General features: G+C 48.7%; 1 protein-coding gene across 1 annotated transcript in view; it reads right to left on the bottom strand.

Annotated features, from left to right (window-relative positions):
* Positions 1-6,874, bottom strand: part of XKR7 (XK related 7) — a 33,109-nt gene extending 26,235 nt beyond the window's left edge. Inside the window, exon 1 of the mRNA XM_008020376.3 lies at positions 6,211-6,874. Coding sequence (XP_008018567.1) covers positions 6,211-6,794 — 584 coding nt within the window. The 5' untranslated portion in view covers positions 6,795-6,874. The remainder of the gene's footprint in view (positions 1-6,210) is intronic.
* Positions 6,875-13,556: the final 6,682 nt, after the last annotated feature.

The raw sequence follows: 13,556 nt of genomic DNA, 5'->3' as shown, positions 1-13,556 counted from the left end.
AGCTCTAATGGCCCATGACAGCTGGATGGGCAAGGGGAGGAGGCAGGGTGGGAGTGGAGAGCCTCCTGGAGAGGGATCTCCCAGGAGGTGGGTGGTGAGGCCCAAACTGGAACAACCCTACAAAGGCAGAGCAGGGAGGAACCTCATGGATGGTCACCGAGTTCAGGGGGTTGTAAACAAGCATCAGCTGTAGGACAGATTATTCAAAACAAAATATTAGACATGTAGCCAACATGTCATAAAAGAGACATTCAGAGATACTTGGGTTAAAATGATGGAGACAGGGCTGTAAAACACAGTTTGAAAACTATGGAATCCAACCCCGGACTTGTTTTACAAATAACAATGACTAATGATCATCGTTGAGTACTTCCTATGTTCCAGGCACTGTGCTGAACGCTAAACATTATTTAATTTTCTACTACCTCAAGCCCCATGTGATAGATGCTATTATTAGAGGGTCCATTTAGCAGATGAGAAAATCAAGGCACAGACAAGTCATGTCACTTGTCCTAAATCACAGAAAGTGGCAGATGCAGGATATGGCTGATTCCAGAGAGTGGATTCTAAACCATTAACTCTGGCCCCAATGGAGAGACTAAGGACCAAAGAAGGAAAGAGGTCACATTAGCTCAGCCTGAAGCAGACCCCCACCCCTGTTGCTACAACTTGATCTAGTCTCCATTGTCTCTCTCCTGCATCTTTGTAGCAAACTCCTCATGCATCTCTAGGCTTACGCTGCCTCCTTCTAGTCTACTCACTCTCTTTTTTATGCTTTTTCTCTTGGGATGGAGTCTTGGTCTGTCACCCAGGCTGGAGTGCAGTGGCATGCTCTCAGCTCATTGCAACCTCCACCTCCTGGGTTCCAGCGATTCTCCTGACTCAGCCTCCTGAGTAGCTAGGATTACAGGCGCACGCCACCACACTCAGCTAATTTTTGTATTTTTAGTAGGGATGGGGTTTCACCATGTTGGCCAGGATGGTCTCGATCTCTTGACCTCGTGATCCTCCTGCCTTGGCCTCCCAAAGTGCTGGGATTACAAGCGTGAGCCACTGTGCCCTGCCCCTCCAGTCTATTCTCCACCCAGCAGCCAGAGTGGACATTGCAAAACACAAGCCAAGATCATATTCCTTCTCTGTCCTGGGCTCCCCATGTCATGAAGAGTAAAAGCCCTAGTCCTCGCCATGGCCTCTGAGGCCCTGCATGACCTCACCCCTGCCAGTCTGTCCACCAGCATCTCCAAATATGCTCCCCTCACTCTATTTCTGCCCCACAGGCCTTCTCCTTGCCCTTCCCTTTTCCTTTGCCTGCAAAACCCTTACCAAGACCTCTACACAGTTTGTCCTCACCTCCTGCAGCCCTCTGCCCACATGCCACCTCCTTGAAGAGGTCCACCTGACCACCCTATCTCAAAGAGCCAAACCTCTCCCCAGCACTCCAGTAGCTCCCTGCAGTTTCATTTTTTTCCCATAGCACTTATCACAATCTGACCCAGGTATTATATATCACGTATAACATATAGTTTATTTTTTTATTGGTTCCTTCATTAGGCTATAGAGCTCCAAGAGGGCAAGTACTTTGTCTTGTTCACCACTCTATTCCCAGCACTTAGAACAGTACCTGGTATATAGCAGGTGCTTCACAAATGTCCACTGAATGAATAACTGCAGATTAAATGAATGACTGCCATGTCATTATGGCTTCAAGGGACTTCAGGACCCCCTTTCTGTCTGGTCACGTGCTCTGTGAACAAACCTTTGTTCCACAGGGAGCAAAGCCCAGGCTAATGCACTAATCATTGCCAGCAGTTTCTGAGCATTTAACGATGGAACAAGCCCTTTGGTGAACCCTTACACATTATCTCATTAAACCTTGAAACAACCCAAGAGGCAAGTGGGTACAATTATGGTCCCTAGTTTACAACGGATGAGGGATTATTTGCCTTATCAAGGTCACATATAAGAAGTAGTAGAGTCTGGATTTAAACTGAGGTCATTTGAATCTAGAGTCCGTGCTCTCAACCATTATGCCAAGAATATAGTTTCCCAGAGGGGAAATCCAGGGCCTGATGTTCACTTCCAGGAGGTCACTAACTCATTCCAGAACTTCTCTGTCATGCAGGGCTTCTTAGGTGACATAGAGTGCAGTGTCCAGGCCTAGGCATAGAGAGGGCATCAGAGGGAGAGCCCCCAAATCCCAACTGCCTAATTTTCTCCCCATTTTGGGGTTCCCAGATCCTGAGAGCCTGGCAGGAATCCCATGGCAGATCGTCTGCCACTAATTGGCTTAGCAAACCATGCTTATCTGGGCGAAGCTGGGGCCCAGTGAGTTCAAGATTAGGAAAAGCAGGATTCATGGCTTACTGCTCTGCTGCCTACAGGGTCAGAGGGGACAGGGTTAGGACTTTAATTGGCTTAAGAACCCTGGGCGGTTTAACAGCTCAGGAAGTTTAAAGGGAAGGGAGGGATGGAGATGCAGGTTGGTGTCCAGGACACAGCTAGCTTCGTGCCCCACCAGAGGATCTGTTTGCTGTTCTCTCAGAGGGTCAATCTCTCTGTGCACAAAGACATTGTTCTGACATCTTCCAAAGTAGCCAGTGTGTGGTGTGAAAGATAGAGCTAGGTTTGGGACTGATCACCTTTCCTCACTTCCTCAGTGGGTGACTTTTGGACAAAGTTACTTGACTTCTCTGAGTCTCACTTCCTTATCTAATAAATTGGTATAACAATAGTCACCGGGGGAGGGTTTCAGAGTAACATGAGATCACATGCCTGAAACACTCACATGCGGCCTGTGGGGACACGGTAAGTGTGCAGTGTCTGTGTATGCTTTTTCCTCTTCTCTCTCTTCAGAGTCTCATTTTATGTTTAAATTAGTAATAAAATATTCTGTGTGAAAAGACCTTATCAATTTGAAGAGCTAAACCAGAGGTTACGAAGAAGACAGGCTAATAAATATGTTTCCTTTGGTTGACACTATTTTTAAACATCTTAATTAGTAGTTAAATTTTGGAGAGTTCACGGAAAAATCTCAATTTCCCATTTCTCTTGAGAAATCAAGACTGGGTCCACGATTTCTCATGGCATGATCAGCTGGAGCTTCCCTTTGCCTCAGACACTACTTGCCCCCGAATGTCCTCTTGTCTGACACCCCTTGTATCTTATGGTCTGTTACCTGCCTGAGTCTTCAAAGCATTTGAATTTTTAATCCAGCATTTTACAAGTCTAAGAAGTTGAAAAATATCTTCATGATTATAATTATTTTATTCAGAATTGAGGAAATGGGATCAGGAGGTGAGTGACTGCCTAGCCTCCTAGGCATGATTCTGGAGGACTCAATCACACATCTCCTTCCTCATTACCCCAGGCCCCACCACTCAGAACATCTGTGGGAACATCTCAAGTGGTAAGCAAATGTGCTGGGCCAACATTGCTTAATTTCTAGGAATGCCAGCCCCTGCAGCTTCTCTATACCTTCTCTGGATTTTCCCTCCATTTGTCCAGGCCCTTAGCCATTTTAGAATCCAAAGATTTTGGGGGAAAGGGCCCAGAGGCTTTTGCTTTGGCAATAAACCCAGAGTCAGAATTTCAGGAATGGGAAACTCTTAAGGTCATCATATCTAATCTCATTTCACACACAGGGTAACTGAAATTACCCAAAGATGGAAAGAGCCTTGCCCAAGGTCACCCAGGAAACTATAGTCATAAACTAGGATAAAGGTGTCAGCCTCCTGACCAGATCACTCCCCAATCCAGCCTTTTCCCCATAATACACACTGTTTCCATCCTCACCCACATAGTTCAACTCCCTGCCCCTCTTTTCACATTCTTATCTCAGTGCAACAGAAGCCCTGACTTTCTATCATACTGGAATCTTGGAAACTCAGATTCATACTTCTTTAAGATTGAGGGCCACTTTAGTGGCATAATTACAAGGTGGATACATTGAACTCAGGCTTTAAAGGCAGAAAGCCTGGAGTATCAGCTCTTCAAGTTCCTAGCTGTGTGACCTTGGACAAGGATGCCCCCTCTCTGAGCCTCCATTCCCTCATCTGTCAAGTAGAAATTATAACGCTAACCACATGACAGGATGATTAGAAGGGGTACAGGAGATATAGCAGGTAAAAAGGCAGCCAGTAGGCTTGGCACAAAGTCAGTGTTTAACAAAATAATTGTTATAGAACTGTAAATTAGGGCTTTTAGGTCTAAGTGAAATAGTACAGATATGATCAAAGGGAAGGATGGACAAATTAGAGCACATAGACTCTTTCTAAATTGTTACAGGATTGATACTGCTAGATCCAATTTTTTCAAAGGGAAGCTATGACTCTGGGTTTTAAAAATACTATACAAGCCACACAAAACACTTCCACAAGCCACATTCAACCTAAGCGCTGTTAGATTGTTATCCCTACAAACTTATCTCATCCCAGCTCCCTCATTTTGCAAATGGGAGATAGTAGAAATAGCTAGTCCTTTTAGCCATATCCAAGAAACCGTAGAGCTGAAGGGATCCTTAGCAATTCTAGCTACTCCCCTGAGACCCCACACCCATGGCCATTTTTGCCCCATTTGAGGGAAACTCAGTTTACGCTTAACAAAGAAGAGAAGTATTAGTTTCTTGTAAGTGGATTCTGAATGGGGGGATAGCCAGTGAGTCAAAGGGCATCTGGCCCACTTAAGGCTGAAGGAAAAGGGGGATGAAGCTTGGCTACCAAGAATAGGAAGTTACCATTTCAGAATCTAAAAATATCTTTCACCATCTGTCCCCTCAGGCACAGAATGATAAATGCAGATTAGTTCCTGGATGTACACATGAATATTTTTATGTGTCACGCTAATAATAATAACACCACCTTGTGTGGATAGAGCTCCACCCCCCTTTTCCCCTAGGGTAAGCTAAGTGGAATATACACATCATCTTGGCAGGAATAGATAGGGAAACAAAGGCACAGAGATTCGACAACATAACAAGAGTGACACAGCAAGTGAGCAGTAGAGACAAACCCTAGGAGTCCTGGTTTCAACCCTCAGCCCCAAACTGAATCTTCTGAGTTAGGCAGAATGTGTTAACAAGTAGCAGAATAAATATAACAACAGCAGTAATCACTCTTTATATCTCTAAAGTGACTTTTTCCATGCTTTCCCCATGCTCTTAAAATGTTATAGTCTACAGGGCCCACATGCAGACCTCTCACCTGACCATCCCAACAGGCAAGAATAATGCAATGATAAGACAATGAGATAAGAGGAGTAGGGATTCTCCCTCATTTCATAGGAGAGGAAACTGAGGCTTGGAAGGAGGAGGGCAGCTTGCCTAAGATCATACAGTAAGCAAGTTCATTCTGTCAGAGCACAGAAGAGTCTAAGCTACTAAATAGAAATTCAGATTCAAGAGGAGCCCTAGGTTTATAATTACCCCTCTCTCCAGTTAACTTAGTGCAGCAGGCACCCTCAGTCCTGGCAGAGGAAGAAGACTGGAAGTGGGCAGCTTGAACAAAGCCTCAGTTTTGCATTACCAGTTTGGGATTAAAGGGCAGCCAGTGGCCATCTAATCTCAGATTCAAGATTCCAAATCCCCTTGGCCCTGTTGGAAGGGGAGGACACTTAGCTGGGGGAAAGGGGGTCATAGGAGTAGAAGGAACCTGAGGTTTCCCCAGTTGGGTCCAGCATATCTTTCTCCAAAAAGCCCAAGAAGTTTAGGCGGGATATTAATTTAGCTGTCTCAAATTCTGTGGCTCTCCTTGCAGATTGTGAATGAGCTGCAATTCTGAACTGAGCATCTTTGAGAGCAAGAAAGGACTTCTGAGATCTTTCCTGAGCCCAGGCTTGGCACTCAGGCAGAGAGGAGTGGGTTATGGCAGAATGGGGCCCTGTGGTCCTGTTTCAAGCTTCACACTTATCCTCATGAGCCCCGGATCCTCCCCACTCATGCACACCCCTGAGGATCTCTTTCTCTCCTTTCTTACCCCATCTCCTCCCCTCTCAAATGCCAGGTCAGACCAGATGGCACTGGGGTTGGTCAGGGCTTGGGGGCAGAGGTCAGGGAGCAGCCGACTGAGAAGAAATTAGAGCTGCAATGGGGTGGGGCGGGGCGGAGGTCAGGACAGGAGGGTAGCCCGGAAAGGTCAGATCAGGGCTGGGACGGCAGGTAGCCCTTCGCCACCCCCAGTCCTCGGGCTCAGCTCCCTCCACCTGCGCTTCTCCTACCTCCAGACCTGGCCCAGCTGCAGGAGGTGGACGAGGGTCTGCAGCAGCCAGATGCAGAGGCGGCAGCAGCGGCGGCGGTAGGCGCTGGCCGAGGAGGGCGCAGGCTGGGGACCCGGCTCGGGGCTGCCTTCTTTGGTCCGGAAGGCGCCGGCGCTGTCCTTGGTGCTGATGGCGGCTTCGCCGACTACGCTGTCCTTGGTGCTGACGGCGGGTCCCGGGGACCCCGCAGGCTCCGAGTAGTCGTAGACGAACCAGCGGAAGCTCAGCAGCTGCACGACCAGTGAGGGCAGGAGCACGAACAGCAACGTGAGGCTGAAGCAGGTGTGTTGACCCTGCAGGTAGTAGGAGGCCGCCAGCCACAGGTCCGTGGCGCCGTCGGAGAAGAACACGAGCAGCGCGCACAGCACCCAGCAGCAGTCCCGCAGCTCGTAGCGCGGCCCCGGGCCGCCCGCCCCGACGCTTCCCGGGGGCCCGGCCGCCGCCGCCGCCTCCCCGCACCCGCCGGCACTGCCCCGGGCTCCACCGGCCACCCCCTCCGGGCACGGGCCGGCCGAGGCCGCCGCTCCATCCGACTTCGCGGCCATGTTGGCGGAGCGGGAGGCGGGGAGCGACTTCCGGGCGGCGGAGGGGGGTGCGGCGTGGGGAGGACCTTGCGCGGGCGGCTCCTCTTCCTCCTTCTCCTCTTCTTCCTCCTCCCCTCCACTTCAATTATTCATTCTCCTCGGCGCCGCCCCGCCCCGCCCCCACCCTCCTGAGCTGCGGCCGGAGGGGGGCAGCCCCCGGGAATGGGGAAGCAGGGGAGGGGGGACACATCCCAGGTCACCTTCTCCCTCCTTCCTCGGAGGCGCGGGGCTCCAACCCCATGCTTTCTGTCTCTCATCTCCCCCCGGACTGCACTTCCTTCTTTTTTCTTTATCACCGTCGCCTTCCCATTCTCTCCACTTCGTTTTTCTCCTGTGTTCACCTCCAGGGGTCTGGGTCTGACGGGGGGGTGGGTGTGGGTGGGTGGGGGACTTGGAAGAAAGGAGCTGGGGGACTTGGGCGGGCCCCCCAGTAACCCTTTAGCAGTCACTCCATGCTAATGCTTATTTCCAGTTTCCTGAGTGTTCACATATTGTTCCGTCCCCTCCTTTGATCTTGAGAGGTCCCCTTTTCTTATTGTCTTCGTTTTGAAGCTGAGAAAGCTGCAGCTCTGAGTTGCTGTCTCTTCCTTACTCTCCCCTTTCTCTCCCTCAGGGACTGCCTTCATCTGGCTACAGCCCTAGTAGAGTAGGGGGAGGGAAGGGGACAACATCCAACATCAGGAGGAAAGGGATGGGAGGAAACACCAGGTGGAGGAAAGAGCAAGTGCAAAGGCCTGGAGGCCTGAGATTGGAGGGCATATCTTCAAGCAAGTCGATCTCAGATCCAGGGGAGTAGAAAGATGGGGAAGATGGGGCTGCAGAATTTTGAAGATGAGATCCTAAGGGGCCAGAAGGTGGCCTTTATCCAGCGGGCAATGGGAAACCACTGCAGAATTTGAGCAGATGAGTTATGTGGTCACATCAGGATTTAGAAAGAAGACCCAGCAGCCAGAGTAGAGAAGCGATCACAAGGAAGCAGCCTGGGGCTGGTGAGACCAGAAGGAGATTATAGCAGTAATCTATGAGAGGGTGTGGGGTTTCCACACATCCTGGATACCCCAAGCTCATCTCCCATCTCCGCCTTTGATCAGCTTGGATGTACCCAGGCATTTATTATACAAACACTCATGTAGTAGTGTCTCTTTGCCTGGTACTGTCCAAAACACTACAACTACTAACTCATTTTACCCTCACAATTTGTGAGCTAGCTCCTTTTTTCCTCCCATTTTACAGATGCAGAAACTAAGTAACAGAGAAATTAATTTGTTTAGGGCTGCACAATTAGTAGGAGCTAGAGCCAAATTCATGCCCATCATCTGGCTCCAGAATAGGCTTTGCTACCCTTCAAGGGGAGGGACAGAGGAGGGGCAAAGGGTAGGGGGTGAAGAAAGAGGAGCTGAGGAAGGGAAGCGGGAGAACCAACCTGCCTCAGAGTGGCAGGGAAGAGAGGATGAAGGGAGACAGCTGCCCTGGGTCAGGAAGGAGAAGCCATCTGCAGTCCTGCAGCCTGGCATCCTTTTCATGCCCAGGGACTGTTTTGGTCTCAGCAATGCTTAGGAGGTTGGGGTACCAGCTGTTGTCCAAGGCTGAAAACAGAGCAGAAAGAGTTAGGGATTAAGGGAGTTTTCCAGGATGGATTCAAGGCTGACAGCCGCCTATTGACAGGCATGTTTAGTGAGCAAGAGTGTTTGTGGGTCGGGCTGGAAGGTCTGAATCCCAGTGTAATTTAGAAAGGAATATCTCTGCTTTTTCTTTCTCTCCCACAACCCTAGGCAGGAAGACTAATGAAGTGCAGAGAGCCCTGGATGGTAGTGGGCAGGGGAGTAACTCTGGCCGCAGCCACCCTGAGGGTCCTCGGTCAGTTCTTGTATGTCTTGATCTCTTCCTTTTCACTGGTGTCTGGATAGGATATGGCAAAGTTAGAGTCCCACTTTTGGGCCCCATCCGAGTGAAGGCAGCCTCTCTACTTCCCATGATGCTCTTTATCCCAGGATTTGCCTATTCAAACAGGCAGCAGAAGACAGGTTTTTAGGTCTGAGACTCCACAGCCAGGAAATCTGGGTTTAAAACCCATTCATCGGCTGGGTGCAGTGGCTCACACCTGTAATCCCAGCGCTTTGGGAGGCCAAGGTGGGCAGATCACGAGGTTAGGAGTTAGAGACCAGCCTGGCCAACACAGTGAAACTCCGTCTCTACTAAAAATACAAAAATTAGCCGGGCATGGTGTAGTCCCAGCTACTTGGGAGGCTGAGGCAGGAGAATTGCTTGAACCCGGGAGGCAGAAGTTGCAGTGAGCCGAGATCAGGCCACTGCACTCCAGCCTGGGCAACAGAGCGAGACTCTGTCTCAAATACCAACCGACCAAACAAACAAACAAACAAAAACCATTCATCCCTTCCTGGCTCCATCACCTTGGGCAAGTCACTTAATTTATCTTCAGGGAAAAGTAAAATGAGAGATAACCAGTGCCTTCCTTCTAGGACTGTGGTGAGGCTAATTAAAGCTAATTATTAGACTAGGGTGATGTCTCCTGCAGGAAACCCTCCTGACTCTCCCACCCAGCCATGCCCTGCTCCTTGTCTCACAGAGAAGCCTCCCTGACACGATCCTGTTATGAGCTTCCATAATATCTTTGTTTTCTCCTTCTTAATATCAGCACACTGGCAATCTATGCTTGCCTGTTCGGAATTGCCTGGGAGCTCCATGAGGATTGGAACAATTCATCTATTTTCTTCACCACCAAATCTCCTAGGGCCCAGTGCTATGCTGGGCACTCAATAGGTATTCTACAAAAATCATTAAGTCAATGAATGAATGAATAAGTGAGTGAGTGATCACCCCTACAAATATGTTCTGAGGCTGGGCATGGTGGCTCACACCTGTAGCCCAGCACTTTAGGAAGCGGAGGCGGATGGATTGCTCAAGCCCAGGAGTTTGAGACCAGCCTGGGCAATATGACCCCATCTTTACAAAATAGACAAAAATTAGCCAAGTGTGGTGGCATGCACCTGTAGTCCCAGCTACCGGGGAGGCTGAGATGGGAGGATCACTGGAACCCAGGAATTTGAGGCTGTAGTGAGCCATGATCATGTCTCTGCACTCCAGCGTGAGTGACAGAGTAAGAAATCATTGCGCAAAAAAAAAAAAAAAAAAAAAAGGATAGGTTCTATAGGTTCTTCCCATTTTATAAACAAGGTAACTTATTCAGACAAGGGCAGTGACTTATGGAATTATTAAGCCTTTCTGTGTGTCAGGAGCTGTGCTAAGAACTTTACTAGTACCATCACATCCTCGAACCAGCCATTTCTCAGGTAGAAATTGAAATTCAGGGAGGTACTGTCACAAATGCCATTTGTTAGGAAGTAGCAGAGTTGGCATTCAAGAACTCTATGCTAAAAGTTCAGGTGACTAGGGGGAGTGACAAGGAGAAGGATTTGAAGTGTGGATCAGGTATGGAGGTGACCCACCTCTCCGGGGTATTGTACAGGGGACTCTACCCTGAAGGGGTTTGGGCTGGTGTGTTCCGAGTGGCCCACCAGTTCAGAGATTCAGACAAAAACCAATAGGAGTGCACAGAGGTGATGTTCCAGTGGTGGGGGCTGGGGTGGGATCAGCTTGCGCAAGCACTCTGCAATAGGCAAGTTCAAGGACTGAGAAGAGGCTGAGTCTGTCTTGTGTGGAGGGAGAAGGTGGCCGCAGCCGGTCAGAACTGGAAAAGTCCTTTGGGATTTCATCCAGCTCTCCAAGCCCCTCTCTCATTTTACAGGCAGGGACTCTGAGACTCAGAAAGAAGTCCCATGTTTTGCAAGTGGCAGGAGCCAATCTGGGAGCCTTTCCCTAGTCCCCCACATCTCTGACCTTTGTTGGGAATCACTCTTTATTGTTGCTTAGGCTGGAGTGCAGTGGTGCAATCATAGCTCACTGCAGCCTCAAACTCTTGGACTCCAGTGATCCTCCCACCTCAGCCACCTGAGTAACTGGGACTATAGGCACATACCACCATGTCCGGCTAGTCTTTAACATTTTTTTGTAAAGACGAATTTCGCTTTGTTGCCCGGTCTGGTCTCAAACTCCTGAACTCAAGCAATCCTCCCGCCTTGGCCTCCCAAAGTGCTGGGATTACAAGCATGAACCACTATGCCTTGCCAGGAATCACTTTTACAAACAGCCCTCATCACGTTTCCTCGCTTGGCCTTGCTTCGGGATCCTGCTGAGGGTTCAGCTCTTGTATGCTGCACCCTCTGCTTGAACCAGCTCCTGATAATCTTCCTTTAGTTCCGACTAAAATATTTGCACCTGTGCAAACTATGCATGAGAACACTGATACAGCATTGTTTATAAAAGCAAATAGTGGGAATGACCTAAATGCCTATCAGTGGGAGACCAGCTAAATAAATCATGAGACTTCTGACAATGCGATGGCGTGTAGCAGCAAGCTCTCTATGTCCTAATACAGAAAGACTTCCTCGGGGAAAAACAAGGCAGAGAACAGGGGATGAAGCTAGGTGAAAAGGGGAATAATAATATATATTTTTAATGTGTTTTTATATGTATAAACTTTGGAAATTTACATAAGAAAATAAAGAGATTACTGAAGGGGGAACTGGGGAGAAGGGCAGGCAAGGATGGGAGGGAGACTTCATGATATATGCCAATTTATGATTTCTTTTTGGAATCATGTGCATGTATTTACTTATTAATAAAATAAAATAATAATAGGCACAGCTGCTACTCGGCTCCTGCTGGGTGTTGTAATTAGGAATGGGTGGTCAGTCTGGTCACATTTTTTAATTATTCAGGAGAAGTCAGAAATTTGAATTTTATTGTGAAGTTCCTTGATTTTTAAGCACTGGTTCCAACTTTTCTCAAACGCTTTTCAGGCCAAATAAAAAAGCCAGCAGGTTAGATGCAGCCTGAGGGTCACCACTTTCAGCCTCAGCCCTAATAGCTTCCTGGAGTCCTCAGCACCCCAGGTTACTGTCCCCCATGGGCAGCTACAGGACTGAAAAGTGTCTTGCCCTACCCCTCTTTTGCCACCCTCCAACCTGCGCCCCTTGGAGCTGTGACATGTGGGGCTTTTAACTCAAGATCTGGAAGGCAGAGCAGGGTTATGAACTCTCAGATAATTCCCTCCCCCAGGGACCTGCAGGCATCAAGGCCCAGCTGCTCCTGCTGCCCACCCATCTGTCCCTGGGAGGTGGGGACAGGAGCGGGCTGGCAGGGAGGGGGTGGGCAGGAGTCCCCGATCTAAGCCTCAGATCACTGGGTCTGTTCAGACCCAGAATCCAAGGGGAGAAACCTGGAGATTATGAGAAAAGAAAAACAGTGTGGCTGGCTCACCTAGTTGATATGTTCTGAGGTCATTCACCAAATTACCAAATCCCAAAGCTGCAAAGGCCCTAAAGGAACATCTTATTCAACTCCCCTATTGGACAGATGAGGACACCAACCTGTGCTCCCCACCACACTGCCCCAGGCTTGTCACTTCTCTCCAGGACAACTGGACTGCCCCTGCCTCCTCGCTGGGTTCCCTGCAGCCCCTCTTTTCTCTCCTCATGTTCAGTCTCCACCTTCAGCCAGAGGGGCCTTTTAAAAAGGGAAATCTCATCAGGTCCCACATCTGCTTAGAACTTCCAACTGCTTCCTGCCTGACTTTCAGCCAAAGTCCTCAGCCCTGCATATATTATCTGTCCTGGCCCCTTCTCTGACCTCATCTCCCACTGTCTTTCCCTTGCTCACTCTGTTCCAGCCACACTGGCTCCTTTAACAAGCCAACCTTCTTCCTTCCATGGGGCTTTTGTTCCTGCGGTGCTCCCAGGTATTCACAAGGCTCCATCTTTCTCCTCTCTAAAATGCCTCTTCAGAGGGATTTCTCTCGATCGTTTCACCCACTCCCCTATGTTCTCTATCCTTTCACTTGCCTTATTTTTCACTCATAACCTTGATCACCACCTGATTTTATAATACGTATTTATTTGTTTCTTGCTTAAAAGGTAAGTTGTATTAAGGCAGCAGTCATGCCTATCTTGTTCACCACTGTATCCTCAGCGCTTAGTGGGGCCTGGCATATAGCAGATGCTCAGTGTGACAGAAAAGGACAAAGCGCTACAATTCAGGTAATAGCCAGTCCTGGTTCTGCCATTACCTGCACAGGTGACCTTGAGCAAGTCACCTCACCTCTGTAGGCCTCAGTTTCTTCATTTGGAAAAAAAGGGAATCACTGACATCTTCAACTCAATAATCCTGGGATGTCTTCTTCATCCCAATGCCTCTTTCTTCCCCATAGAGTCAGAAAGTCCTTTCAATAAACATAATTGTATTTATTTATTTACTGAATGGTCGGTATATTCACATGGTTCAAAACTCAAAGGCACAAAGGGGACACATTGAAAAGTGTCTCCCCTACCCTATCCTCCAGCCAGCCTTCCCTTCCCAGTGGGCAATCAATGCTATAAGTTTTTTAAGTCTCTCTCTCTCCCTCTCTTCCTCTCTTCCTGTCTCTTCTCTCTCTCATCTTCCTATTTATATACCTACCATCACCATTTTAAAACAAACGATAGCTTAATTATATATAGTCCTATACTTTGTTTTCCCCACATGACACCATTTTTGGAAACTGCTTCCTATCGGTGCATAGAGGGACCCTCATTCTTTCATGGTATGGCAACATTCCATTGCATGCACATGCCACAATTCACTTCATCAGTCCCCCAAATCATGGAC

Source organism: Chlorocebus sabaeus, chromosome 2 (assembly GCF_047675955.1).
Source record: "Chlorocebus sabaeus isolate Y175 chromosome 2, mChlSab1.0.hap1, whole genome shotgun sequence".
Taxonomy (NCBI): Eukaryota; Metazoa; Chordata; class Mammalia; order Primates; family Cercopithecidae; genus Chlorocebus; species Chlorocebus sabaeus.
Note: the sequence above shows the minus strand (reverse complement) of the source record. Positions and strands in the feature narration are given on the sequence as shown.